Source organism: Pseudopipra pipra, chromosome 10 (assembly GCF_036250125.1).
Source record: "Pseudopipra pipra isolate bDixPip1 chromosome 10, bDixPip1.hap1, whole genome shotgun sequence".
Classification (NCBI taxonomy): domain Eukaryota; kingdom Metazoa; phylum Chordata; class Aves; order Passeriformes; family Pipridae; genus Pseudopipra; species Pseudopipra pipra.
In genome coordinates this window covers 5,545,897-5,560,812 of record NC_087558.1, presented here as the reverse complement: position 1 = coordinate 5,560,812, position 14,916 = coordinate 5,545,897, and the positions used below count along the sequence as shown (strand labels likewise).

Genomic DNA, 14,916 nt, shown 5'->3' with positions numbered 1-14,916 from the left:
GAGGTTTTACTGTAATAGGTCCCACTTAAAATAAAATTAGCTCTCTGCCCCTTGAGGCTCAGTAAAGACCACAAAGTCCAAAGAATCACAAAAGCATGAACACAAATGAAATCCTCCTAAGCTCAGTGAGATGTTAGCTATGGGTTACCTCAGGGATCACTGCTAATTTGCAAGTGGAAAAACCATTATCATCAACAGAGGTGTATTAATTTTCATCTTTCAAGCAACTAGCCCTCCTAAACACTTCAATTACTAATGACTTAGAAAGCAGACTAAATTATATACAAAAATAAACAGCATTTTCTGATAATAGATGTTTTCTTTTATGCTGGCATATATTATGGATAAATGTTGTTTGAGACATCAAAGACAAGCACTGGTGTCAAACTGAAATGTTGATTAGAGGCAGAGATTACAAATTATTAACTGCTGCACAAATATGTGTCCAGGACTTGAAGTCACCATAGAAATTGAAAAACAGGAGGAAGAAAAACAAAAAAATACCAGAATTTCCTCGCTCGAAGTGGTATATCATAAATGAAACCTTCAATACTAAGGAGATAAATCCAGCAAAAAATAGTTAAGATATTTCAGGAAATTATTCAGTCCCTTGTATAACACAATAGTAGTAGACCCTTTCAAAATCTAAAGTCAAAATCCACTCCCTCCTTATGAAATTAGGATGTCAAATTTTTAACAAAAATGAAGCCGTTGGAAGAAAATTACCCAGATGAGCAAACCAAGACCGATACATTTGGGGACTGTGCTAATTGAATTCAAAACACTAAGAAACAGAGCAACAATGAACTACAAGGACAAAAGGAAACCAGAGCAGGAGACACTGCTAATGCCCCTGATTTGAATATAAAGTTGACTGGTCTTCAGAACCAACTCTGCTGTGAACAACACTTGGCTTGTCACACCCATTCAGATGTTACAGGGAACACTTTTATGCCTATATAAGTATTCTGAAGTTACTGTACTGATCTCCATGGCATCCCAGAATCCAAGTCCTGCTTCAGGAGTCCTAGCACGCAACATTCTGGTAGAATACGCAGAAGAAAAAAACAACAATCGTTTTTTCTCAAGAGCTGGTGAAGTTTATCATGAATGTGACTACGCTGAGCAAATAGCAAAGCAATTTTTTTTCAGAAATACAAACCAGAGGGATACCACACACATCTACCAACAGCATGAGCATAGTCTATTGAGTGTATTCAAAACAATCAAAGATAACTCTTTCATTCTCTGACTCATTCTCTAATTTGGTCTGGAAAAGAAATACTGGAGATATTTGAATGACACCCATAACATTTCTCAAAATCACAATGAAGATCCAAACAATCAGGTAAAAAGTTGTTTTCATAAAATCATTCAGTTTTTCAAAGTCTCAAAACTTAGTTTCTTTCATTCCAATAGAAAATCCTATTGTCTATGACTTAATAGTTGGGGGTTTTTTAAATAATTTGTCTGTCTATGAAGGAAAGCATCACTGTTATTTGAAATTAAAAAAAAAAAAAAAAAAAAAGAGAACTCTTCTGTCTGGACAGCTCAGCAATGGGAATACCTGTTTCATACCACTGCATGACAGCAGGTTCACTTGCAATGTCTTCATATCTCACCCACAGAACACAAACCTTTTATATGACAAATAATATTTTAAAATAGTTGTTGTTGTTCTTTTGCCTTTTTTTTTTCCAAATATGTTCTCATGTATAATATGAATTGCATTGCAGACAGCAGGGATTAATGGAAAGCTGAAAGCTTCTTACCAAGTACCCCAAGGCGATAGTTGACTGTGATGACTATCACATTCCCATAACTTGCTAGAACACTGCCATCATATAAATTTCCAGTGCCTTCCATGTAGGACCCTCCATGAATATACACCATCACAGGCTTAGGTCCCCCACTGTCCCGAATGTCTGGAAAAAATATTAAGACACGTTTTATCTCAAGAAAGTACCAAAGAAGATACATGCAATATTTTAATTTTTTTTTAGTGAGGTTATTTTTCTTGAAGTGTTTCTCAAGCAACATCTTTTACATTAAGGAAGTAGCCAGGTGGGTGTAAGTATTTCTTTGTGGCCTGTTCGTAACTAAAATTCCTATTTTGGAAACACTCTGACTCAGCAAGGCAAAAGGGCATTGAAAATGGTAACACATTTACTCAAGTGCAGTGGAACAGTGGTCTGAGTCTGTTCCTCCTGAATTGGATGTAAAATGTCTGCTAACATAAGTGTGAGTTCATTTCAGCTGAACACTTCTGAAAGGTCCCTCTTTCTGTCCCCTTAGCTAAGGGAAATTTGACACATTAAGATAAACAAGATTTCTGCTCATACATAATTGTTGATTGCTTCTAGCCCAGTAAGATCATTAATTTGTAAAAGAGGTGTATAAGTAGCTGTCTTTGGATGGGTCTGAAGTCTGAGTTCTCAAAAAGTACTTTGAAGATGTTTAACACTCAGACCTTGAATGAATATTATTTGTAATGTGGGTAGCCTGAAGGTTAAGGTTCATAGATGGTTTTTAATTTCCTAAAGCATGAAAACTACTGTATACTTGAAAAAATAGCTGCCTGGAACAGTGCTAATAACTCTGTGGTCAAAATAATTGTAATGTTCTCAAACGTGACATCAAATGCAGGGAATAATTTTAAATCTTAGAAGCTCTGTCATTCTCTCCGACAACAAAATTAGATATTGTCATACTGGTTTGAGTTTAGATTTAGATATCCCTTCAGCCCCAAACAGTCCTATTTGCAAATTGATGCATCTACTCAGAATAAAATTTTGAATATATGAACATGAGGAAAAGTTGTTCCTGAGTACCAATTCAAAACAGATAGTATGGGCTGATACACGTTTTTTAAAGTTGGGTTTTTTTTTCTGTTGGACAGGAAATACCACAGCTAATGTGTAAATTTAAACTCTTACATCTGGATTAAATTGCATCTTGATCTCATTTGCTGGGTACCTGAGCCTTTTCCACCACCCAAATCGTAATATGCTGTACAGTCCCTCAAAATCAAGAAAGACAATAGCAAGAGAGCGCAGGAAAGTTTCCCAATGAGGAACTGTACTGAATATTCTGGTTGTCATTTTTTGTCATTATGACAGTATTCAAGTGACTTCCCTGATTGCTGCCTTCAGCGTTTGAAAAAACCTCAGATGTGTTGTTTATCCCTTTGATTTGGAGAGATCTTAGTTAAGAAGCTTTCACTTAAGCTCTCGGTAGAATTGTTTGACTAGTTTCTAAAGCACTGTAAAGAACAGGTGAGGGCAGTTACACTAAAAGCCCTGCTTTTTGAACTCACTGAGAAAGATCAGTGCAGACGTGTCTGTTTATAGAAAGCCAGCTGCTACTATTATTTTGATATTGATTCTAATTTGAAGAAAATGCCAAAACAGTCAAGATCAGAAATTGGATCTTCAATATTGGAAGTTGTAGAACAATCACTTATTCAAGACCAAAAGGATGATGAAAGGTTGTGCATGAAATAGCTTGTATTGCTCTCCTCACTTGAGCATTTAGCAAGGGCTTTCCAACATGCAATTTTTAGAGTGCAAAGCTGTGGAGATTATTTATCTTCATGGTCTATAGGATGGAATTATGAGCTTCTCAAATTTAAAATCTACACTGAGGAAAAAGTCTTTTCAAATTCATACACTGTTTTTAGCAGATGGTTTGTTCATAGTCTATTCTGTTTTTTTTTCTTTTGATACAAATATGGAAGCAATAATAAATTATTAATCTGAAATCACTGTGTGACTGTTCCCAGCAGATATTGTACACAGTTAATTGTATGCTTGATGGTAGCACAGGGGGAAACTGTCTCAGAATTCTTCTTTAATTAAAATGACATAGAATTACACAGCACCAACTGTGAACAGCAATGAAATGTTGGTAGCACTAGCCTATTTATCTGGAAAATAATATTGGAATATTTAGAAAAGAATGGACATCCTTTATCTGAGAATGGAAGCACACATTAATGAATAAAATATATAAAGAAGTGATTTCTGTCTATACCATACTTTTGTTATTTTCTACTAGTAATATTGCTGTAAAGATTACAGATAGATAAAAAAGGCTAATTTTCAGCTCTGCCTCTGTGCCGTGTCAGAGCAGATGACATGAGGAATGAGTTTTCCTCATGCTGCTTTGATAAAGTCATAAGTCTTAAGAGGAATCCCTTCTACATTAGAAAAATGGTGCTTCTGTGTGTTCTGGGCAGTGCTGTGCTACTGGAGACATCAGTGAGGTTGTGCAGCCTTCAGCTGAGGCTGGTGGGACTTTGGGCTACGATTTATACAAAATCTATGCAGCTCTTCATGGGAGGAAGAGTCATCACTGCATTTTGGTCGGTGGTTTCATATCAATTGCAGCCAGGAATATTTGAAAGGTACAAATATTCAGCTGGGAGAGTGTAGTTTAAGTACAGATATTATTAACAGTGGATGTTATTAAATAATAAGATCAGAGGATGAGATCAAAAAAAATCAGACTTCAATCAAGAATTGATTTGTATCTTAAAGAGAACAAATATTCCCCCATGAAAACTCCCATCCTTTCAAACTAAACTGGAGGAAGTGTTAACACTCTGAGGAGAAAAATCTGTATTGGTACAAAAGCTGCAGAAAGATGCACTTTTCAAAAGTGTTTATTGAAGTTCAATGTCCAATTCAACAAAGAAAATAGCTGATGTTTTGGCACTCACATACTTTTCAAAACCTGACCATACATGATTTGATGCATCTTTCATTTTTTCCTAGTGCCTGCTATCAGTCCTTTTTGTGTGTGTGCTGGAGTGAGCTTAGGAAACTGTAGTTACATTTTCTCACACAGATTAATAGTTATCCATGGATGCAGATTAATAGTTATTTGTGGATGCAGCTCATTCTGAGCCTGAAGAATTGGGGTGTAAATGTAGTGTTTCTGCCAAGTGTAGATTTATAGACTGATTTAATTTAGTTGCGTTCTGCACTTTTTTGTTGCTTTTTATTAAGTATTGCTTTAATTAAAAAGCAGACACATTCATATTTTCAAAGATATATGTCAGGATAGTGCTGTTCAAAATCCTTCTCAAATTCAACTCAGTTCTGTTTTTAGTCACACAGAAGATAAGTTTTGAGTGCTGTGATTTGTTTGGCTTTAAATTGCTAGTTCATAAAACATCTAAGTAGGTCTTACTGTACAGCAGAGAATGATCTTATTGATACTGCATATACTTTAACTTTCTTACAATTATTTCTATTATCTCCTCTCTTCTGTACCTTCTAATGTTTGTTGCATCTACTTTTTGTGTCGCATCTTAATTATGTTACAGACAATTTAGGGCTCTCTTTTATTCTATGTTTGTTGCATCACACAACAGGGAATCGGGTCTGACTGTGAATACCAGTCACAATTGTCATCTATAACAAAACATAATTACAGCTTCAGTCATTCCAAGCTGATGTGAATTGGCCACGTGACTTAACAAGTATAATTGCAGGGAACAACCAAAATGGGAAAGGAAGAAAGCCTACCTGGAGACAACTTCACACAAAAAAAAATTAGTTTAGTGCTGATGTCACAAGCAGTGTTTTTCCAGATAATATAAAAAATTGTGACAGTTTGATTTAGAGTGTTAAGTAAATCTTGGGTTTTAAACATGAAACAGCACAAGAACAGTGCAAAATTTTAGATTGGCTGCTGCAAAACCTATGTGTTCCCTCAATAGAATGTAACATGATTTATGTGTAACTCTTCTATAAGCTTTTGTCAAAAATATTTGCGTAGAGCATGGTACAAATCAGTGCTACTCTTAATCATTTTAAAGCCTCTTAACGGCATTTGACCTTTCAGTTCAAATCCATCAAATGCCTTATAAATGCACTACCATTTTAATAAGCAAGTGCACTTAGTGCTAATATGTAAACATCCATTAATGCCATGTTTTTAAAATGAGATATAAATCTAGATGTTCTGAGACTATTAAAGTAACTATTGAACTTCTGTTAGGAGTGGCAGCAAAGTTCTAGGTATGTTTTCTATTTTAAAATACCACCTGCACCCACCAGGCTTCAGATAAATAGAATTATCTCTGTTTATTTTCCTATCAGTCAAACCAGGAGTTCATTTTTGCACTCTCAAATTCTTAACTACCTTTACCTGAAAATATTTGAGATCCTGATGGAGGACTATATGAATGTATATCCTAACATAAAAAAGGCCAGTGCTTTTACAGGTAAGCATCTGGAGCAGATTCTCATTAGAGCAGGACCTCGATAGCCAGGTAGGTAGTAATTTTAAAATATTAAAAGATGATGGTTAGAAATGCAAAAGCTGACAGACTCTTCACTGTACAAACAGCCCTTGGCAGTGCTAAAAGTAGAATAGAGCCCTAAAGAGGTGCTTAAATTAAAGGTCTGTCAGAATTTTATTATGCATGTTTTTGAGTATTAATAACATCATCACAAAAATCCATCACAATTTGAACTGAGTTTCTCGGTGTAAAGGCAAAATATAATCCACAAAATTTAATGTGGAAGTGGTATTGGAAGCTCTGCTTGGGAGGGGAAATGACAGAACTCACATGAATGGGTGACAGGATGAACAGGAACCACGAGTATGGCTACGTGTATCAGTCAACAGGCTCACCCAAAGTGGTGAGATCTGTGCTACCCCAGCCTGACTGGCACTCATTAGAGGCTCTAATTAAGGCTGGAGCATGTGGTTGCTTTGCTGGGTAGACAAATGTGTTCTGCTGTTTACTGATCTCTGAAGTCCGACAATGTGCAACCAGTGCCAGACGGAAAGATTGCTTCCCTCCCTATTTCTTACCATGACAGCTGAAGGCAGATGAAATGCTAAACTTGGCAACCCAGTCTATTTTAATACTAATGGAGTGATAGGGGTTTTTGGAGATCCTCAGTTCTGAAAAGTGCTCCTTTGAGCCAATGGCACTACAGTCTGTTAAGCATATGAAAAGACTTGCAGAGCATTCTGCATCATTAGCAATTTAAAATTTGAGTGGATTTTTGTTTGTTTTGATTTAAGACATTCTCTGGACCAAGAACTTCCTTTATTCAATGAAGTCCAACAGCTCCTATAAGACAGAGCATCAGACTGAATTATTAGAATCATCACAGTTACAGCCTGTGAGCAAACAGCAACATCTGTTCCTAATCTATCTCCTTTTCCAAAGGAGAAATCGAAAGGGAGAAGGGAAGTGCAGAATCATCTAGAAATTACAGTGCAGACCCCAGTTCTTAGATATGCACTCTCAGTTCCCTGCTTTACTACAGACATCATGTCTGCTTCCTCAAACTCAGCATCTGTATTCCTCATTCCTAAAAATGGAATAATAGCATTCCTCTATTGCAGAGGGATGCTGTGAGACTGAGTACATGACAAACTGGGAGATGCTCAAATAGCATTGGGGATTAAATGAGGATCCAAGATTGACAGATGGATGTGCCAGGTAAGGTGTGTACGACTGAGTGGTGGAAGAGAATTCATTTGTGAGCAATCTTCCATGGATATCTCATACACCTCTAACTACCTAGAAGTCCAAGTCTTATCCCAGAGTATACTGGCTGATTAATGATTTGTGTTGCCATATTTAAGTCATGTTTAGGATTTTAGTGGATAGGAACTTTGGGTGTAGAAGAGTCACTGGTTTTTTCTATGGCCAAATTAAAGTCAAACTATTAGCTTATCAAAATTAAGACACGAAGACTAAAATATTTTACTTTTTAAAACTAAACCTTGTTTCTAGACTGAGGAAGGTACAGTTTATATAACTGCTGAGCAACTTGAAGTTAAATCTTGCATCTATACTAGATATTGCAAACCTGTATGTCAGCAAATAGGCAAATCCACCACTGCCATAAAAAGAGAAAGCCCCAGTGCTCACTGGTTGCAGGTGACAGTCTTGTATTTGGTGCCTGCTTGAGCAGTTCAATACTTATTGAAAAACAGGTAAGCAATTCAAGTGTAGATGTGAAAGGGTTAAAGAGAAACAAGAATGTATCCAGTCTGGGGGAAAAAGGCATTTATGTTGTTTCTGACTTTTCACCTATTTCACACTCATAGAATTTGAAAACACCTTCATTCTTTAAACAGCAAATTTGCAGATCATTAGCTGGTAATGTGCACTGCTGCCTTTGAGTCTTTTGAAAACAAAAATGAAAAATGATCTAATTAAGCCTGGTCTACTGGTTTGCAGCACATACCAGATATCCAAGTTTGATTACTGATTCCAGTGCTTGTGCTGACAAGGTTTGGACTACAAAACTGTGGTAGTGACATGCAGCAGCAGATGGGAGTAGCATTATTGAACATTGTTTTTAAATGAAATCTTCTAATCAAACTGTGATGTTTGAGTGACACAACACAAAATGCTCTCCAGGAATTTGATCCAAGAAGCAGCTATGGAAGATCTTTTTTTCAGAAAGGCATACTACAATAAACAGTCATGAGATCTCTGGATTTCTTAATCCAGAGATCTTCCTAGGCATTTCAGAAATCACTGGATGTTGTTTATGTGCCATGGATTGTATGGTTATATGACACAGTTGTTATGCATTGTGTATAGTCCAGTCTCTCTAATATTCCAAGTTCATCATTCATTCAGTTTCGAATTTATTGTATTTTTCCACAGTTATTAATTTGTAGAATTTTACCCTGCATAAAATCTACCACAGTGCAAAAGGTGAAGGGTTTGACAGGTTTGACAGACAGGTTAGCAGAAAATTAGACAGCTAAGGTGACCTTTTGCTTTGCTTCTCTCTTTCCTGCTACTCATACCCAAATACATATGACTAAGTTTTTGAACTCTTCAGTTCTACATGTGCAACAAGTGCTAGAGTTTCAATGCAGAAGAGCAGGTTCACAAACCGTGGGACATCTGATACTACTCCTCCTTTGGGAAATGCAAGGTCTCAGCAGACAGGGCTTCTACCGACCTAGCAGACATCCCAGCGACCTTTAGTGTCTACTGATCATAAAAATTTAAATTTGCCCTGTCTCTGTGTGCCTCTCGGAAGCAGTAAAAGTCTAATTACTGCCTGCATTCTTCTATTGGCATGGAAAGGAGAACAAAACTGTCACTTGTACACCAGAGAAAATTAATCCCAGTCCTATAAATTACAGAGATTTATTAGTGTTGTAAATGTGTTTCTTCCCTTGTAGTTTGACTGCTGTGTTCTTACAGCCCTTCTTCTCTCTCCTACAATTGTCAATGTGGAAGACAGGTTTTCTCTGACATGGACACTTGTTCTCTGAAGACCGAGATCCCTACTCTCTGATCCTAAGTACTAAACCACTTTCTGACAGCTACCACTCTCTGTTGAATTTCAGCAAACTGAGTAGTCTCTTTTAAGTGTGTCTAAGCAGAGAAGGACTCAACAAACGTTAAGCCATTAGCATTTGTCTTGGCAATTATACAGCAATTTAGGAGAGCTATTAAGGCCCACCGGGTGAATAACCCAAGTTTCAAATGCTCTCTTAAAATATATTGTTAAAACAAGACAAAGTAACTTTTACGGTTTCTAATTCAATGTCACAGATCTTGGAGAATTCACAAGAATATCCCTTGCAATATTATGTCATGAACTAATGTAAAACTGTCTTGGCCTCATAAAGCTAAGAGGATCTGAATTATCCTAATTATCTCTGAATAATATGTGCCCTGATTTCAGCTGGGATAGAGTTAATTTTCTTCCTAGTACTGGTAGGTGCTGGGTTTTGCACTTAGAATGAGAATAATGTTGATCACACCCTAATGTTTTAGTTGTTGCTGAGCAGTGCTTACACTAAGTCGAGGACTTTCAGCTTCTCATCCCACCAGCAAGTAGGCCAGGGTAGGGGCATAAGAAGTCAGGATGGGACACAGCCAGGACAGCTCATTCAAACAGGCCAAAGGGATATTTCATACCTTATGGCATCAGGCTCAGCATATAAACCAGGGGAAAGCTGTCCAGAGGCTGCTGTTTGGGAACTGCTGGGCATCAGTCAGCGTGTGGGAGCAATTACATTGTGCATCACGTGTTTTGTATATTCTCATTCTTTTATCATTATTATTACTATTATTTTCATTTCGTTTCTGTCCTATTAAACTGTCTTTATCTCAATTAATAATTTCACTTTTTTATTTCTTTCCCCAGTTCTCTCCCCCATCCAACTGGAGAGGAGAGAGTGAGTGGCTGGGTGTCTGCTGGGTTAAACCACTACACACAAGACCTTCCAAAGGAGACTTTCAACTATTAAAATAATCAAACCTTGCAAATCCTGGGCCAGCTGGTGCACTTTCATTCATATGCTTAACATACACATTCAGTAGAGGATCATAAATCAGGCATTTTTAAAATTGTGGGTTTATTTGTAAGTCTCTGTTCAGTTATTGGGCAAGAAGTTAAATGCTCGTATTTGCCTTCCTTCATCTTTTGTGGTAAGACTCCATGTTTCTGTTTAAGTTAAATGGTTAATGTTCCATGTGAGGAAAAAGTCCTTAATTAAAAGCCTTTCATATTACAAGTTAAATTTCATTTTAGTATCTGGCCAATTCCCCCCCACCCAGATTGTAAGAAGCAAGCAGTAACTCTACCAGTCCTATATGGTAATTTGTTTTACTCATTGACCATAAAACATACAAAGTATGTGTTTAAGATTCAGAATTTTGAAGCACATCTACTTGAAGGGATGAGACTGCTCAAGAAAAGAGCCCCTTGTTACCATTTTCATAGCCCTGAAAAAATATCAAATCTGCATTGCTTTATGATTAACAGACATAATTTATGAACAGAATAATATGCTTGACATTTCAAAGTTTTGATTTTACTTGGTAATAGGGTTTTCTAAGGGTCAGCTCAAGCAGATAGGCATCTTTGCATGCTTGTAGCAAACAGAAGGGATCAGATTTTTTTTTAGTTTTAGTTTAGCTCCACAGAGCCTCACCAACAGCCAATATTGCTTGCCTCTATAGCTACCTCCCTTCTGTAGGGAGCTGGGGTAGCCTTTCATTTATTTATATTTTTTCACGGCAGTTTAAATTTGGAAAGGTTTGCATTTGGGGAAATTCAGTTGCTTAAGAGACACTTTTTAAGAATTTTCTGTATTTTTCCTTTTATAAACACAACATTGTATATGTTTATCAAACTGAGATCAGTCAGTGAAAAAAAGAAACATCTTTGTACTCGGTGAAATACATAGGGTTAGAAAACATGCAAAAAGGTGTACAGAGAAACTTTAAAAGAGTGTTAGTTTAAATAGTATGGACAAAATTCAGTCAAAAGGTGGGATGCAACATATCAAAAGTCCATTTCAAGAAAACAAAAAACCCTCCTTTTTAAATATTGTTACTGTTTTGTATCAAAACGTAGAACTTAACAACATTCTTTCTTTTAAAAAATTAAAAATATATATGTATAACAACAAGCAAGAAGACAAAACACATCAAAAATGGGAATTAAAAAAAAAAAACTCTTCAAAAGAAGACAAGAAGTCAAAAAAAGAGGGGAGAAAAAAGATTTTCAGGGATCCTTGTCATGCAAATCAGTTTGGCGGCAAAAAATACCTTCATCTTCAGCACCGTCATTATCACCTAAATCATCTGTCTGTTTCTTTGTAAGGGGACCTAGGATTAAGAACGGAGAAAATGGAGGAAAAAAGACAATTCAAGAATATACAAGACTGAGGAAAAAAACAGTGAATATTAAATTCCCATGGACGTTTCAAGAAAAACATTTGCAGGGAGGGAAATCTTAGTTAATAACAACCAATTTTTCATTACGTTTTTCAAACATTACAGCAAAACCTTCCCAGGGGGTATAGCTATTAGAAACATCTAGCACAAAAATCAGAGTGCCCAGTGTTTTATTGTTTTTAAATGAAGAATCAAAGCTTGTTTACTAAAAGCATACCCCGCCATAAACTATATTTATCTACTTCATTTAATTGTTTTTTTCCTGTTGCTGTTATTAGGAACAGTGGAGACAAGAACTGCCAAATTACCTCTTGCATTTGATGCAATAAGGTGGTTAATAAATATCTTGACAGTTAGTTAAAACAATATTTTTTGTGAAATGCTAATTCACATTTTCAATTCAACCACTTAAGCTCATGCTTTATAAAGATAAGCGCAGGTTTGACTTAATTTTTGACACTCTCATTATATTTTCTTTTAAATAGAACCATAGATACCCTTGAAACCTTTGACCGCCTTCTGAGATATTTGTAAAGAAACATGAAAATCCACTTGCAAACCAGAAACAAGAGTGAAATCCTAGACCAGCTGAAGACAATGACTTTTGCCATTGATTTTAATGGGGCCAGGGTTTCGTGCACAGTATATAAAAAAAATTGTATTGAATGTAGAATTGAAGTTTTAGCTTGGGCGAGGCATACAGTTTCATAATTCCTTATCTCTATAAAAGGATGATAAGACAAAAATCTTCTATGCCCAACGTCTTTATCATTAAAAAGTATTAATAGATTAATCATATTTTCCAGTGGGAAAAATTCCCACTCCTTTACTGAGTAATAAAAATATGCATCAGAAGGAAAGTCAAAGGCCATTCTGAAAATATTTCCAGTCATATATTTTACACACTTACGCACAAACAAAAGACAGTTGGAACTCAGCATTATCTTTCCTTTTTTTTCAGAGCTCTCTCATTTCCATGACATTCTGTAATTTGCATGCGAGAAAGCAATCAGTACGAACACAGGGCTAAGTAACAACAGAAAAGAAAAAGCCAGCCAAGCACAGAGCAGAAAACAAGAACTTCCTCATGCATAAAATAGCAATAGACAAACAACAACAACAAAAAAGAGATGAACAGTATGTGTTGATATTTGCAGTAGATGTAGGCAAGAGACATGCATTAAATCTAAGAACTGCGGAGTATTAAAACGTGTATTTAAAAAGCTCTCTCTGTCTCTGTTATTTTACAGGATATTAGTCATTCAGCATTAAACTCGTCATTTATAGGCAAAATACCGTGTATTTGAGTGATGCATTTTTTAAAAAAAATCATAAAATGTTTTTACCAGGTGCATGGATTTGAGAAACAGAAAAAAACCCATGAAGTACCGCGAAACTTTAACTGTGAATGTAGGAACTGGACCGTATTATTGAATACCTTAATTGCTGCATCAGTCAGAAGTATAGTTTTAAACTCATTCTAAACACAGAACACTAGAATTATACATCATAAGTTAAACAGGAGCATTTTTACAGTCACACCTGCAGCAATCACTCTCTTTAGCAGAAAACCTCAGTGATGCAACAGTATTTTCCTAATACAAGCCCTAAATATAATCTTTACAATATATGGTAACTGGATAATGTCCTCTATCCAAACACACACATTCAAAAGTCTCACTGCCCATCATTCTCATACCATAGCAACATTACTTCTAAAAAAATAAAATTAGAAAAATCAAAGATGTATGCAAAGAATTACAATAATGTCACGGTGGGTTTTCAGCAGGGCAAATGAACTTGAGAACTGTAAGAGCTATGTACTTAAGAATGGAGAGCCAGACACAGGCAAGGAGATATATATACATATACACATATATACACTTTTTTAATGACTTCTTATCTTTTAAATTTTAAAGGTCACCAGAAAGGACCATCTGAAAGTAAAATCTGGAAAGGCAAACAGCACACACTTCTCCAAATAATTTGCACAGAAAGGGGAAATTTATTTTCTGGATGAAACTAAGACAATGAACGTTACATTTTTTTTTTTAATAGCTGGCCTTCATGAGGTATTTTGTGTAGATCATGGTTCCAGATCTCAGCTGCAATTACACAGTGCATCAACCATCCCCATGCAAATGTCTGATCTCATACCATCCCTGATTTTACAATATGGTGAAGCATAATGGGCTAGCTTAAAAAATAACCTGGGTAATCTTCATATTTACACACTTCTGAGGTTTTATGAAAAATATTTAAAAAAAACAATTAGACCATCTTCCTTATAATCATAGAATTGTTTATGTTGAAAAAGACTCTTAAGGCTGAGTATCATCAACAACCCAGCATTGCCAAGTCCACCACAAAACCATGTCCCCAACTGCCACATTTACACATCTTTTAAATACCTCCAGGGATGGTGACTCAACCACCTCCCTGGGCAGCCTGTTCCAGTGCTTGACAGTTCCTTTTGCAAAGGGGCTGACCTATTTTTAAGTTGTCATAAATTAAACATTCTTTTTAATACAACTGTAGATCTATTTCACAACACAAGGGCTCTGCTTGCCACATCCCCTGAGCAGGAGGACTCACACATGGTGGACGACGTGGCAGACCCACCAGATACCACTCACAGTATTGTGTTAAGAAAGAGATGAAAGATTATTTCTGCCACAGATTGGCTCCAGTCTGCAATATAATGGACCATATTCATTACCTCTTCAGACAGGTTTTCTGTTTCTTGGAGTTATGATGCTCTTTGAGTCCAAGAAACCAAAAGAGTTTGGTCCTCATGCACCAGACATGAAAATCCTTACCTGTTACCTATACTTTATCTGTACACATAAGGATCCTATGAAACTTAATTTATATTTTTTAAGTGCTGGGCAATCCCTAAAAGAAACATCAGCTCAAGACCCTCTGTGCACAGGACTGTCTAAAATGGACTATGGTAACAGCAAGGGGTTCAGCCTGGAGTACTCAAAGAGGAGGCAGAACTCTGAGCTTGACTGTTTATATTCTGTGTTGCCCGTTTCAAGACACTTTCTGAAAACGTGAAAATAGTATTAAGAGAAGCTCTGGATTAGAATTCTATCCATTTCAGCAATAACTCTCATTTTAAAATCAGTAAGAAATGGCTTTTGCTTCTGATTCTCCAGATAAATGATTACACTGACTAACAGCATCGCTGTGTCTGTATGATCATAAAGAAAGATTGATGT

General features: G+C 36.3%; 1 protein-coding gene across 9 annotated transcripts in view; it reads right to left on the bottom strand.

The window, feature by feature from the left end:
• Nucleotides 1-14,916, bottom strand: part of NLGN1 (neuroligin 1) — a 435,650-nt gene that overhangs the window by 193,965 nt on the left and 226,769 nt on the right. For 5 of the 9 annotated variants that reach the window (XM_064665869.1, XM_064665866.1, XM_064665868.1 and 2 more), the window contains 2 exons: nucleotides 11,564-11,623; nucleotides 1,773-1,925 (listed from right to left, as the gene is read on the bottom strand). The exons of 1 other annotated variant lie outside the window; for it this stretch is intronic. In XM_064665869.1, the coding sequence (XP_064521939.1) occupies nucleotides 1,773-1,925; nucleotides 11,564-11,623 (213 nt within the window). The remainder of the gene's footprint in view (nucleotides 1-1,772; nucleotides 1,926-11,563; nucleotides 11,624-14,916) is intronic. 3 more of the 9 variants (XM_064665872.1, XM_064665870.1, XM_064665873.1) reach the window with 1 other exon arrangement.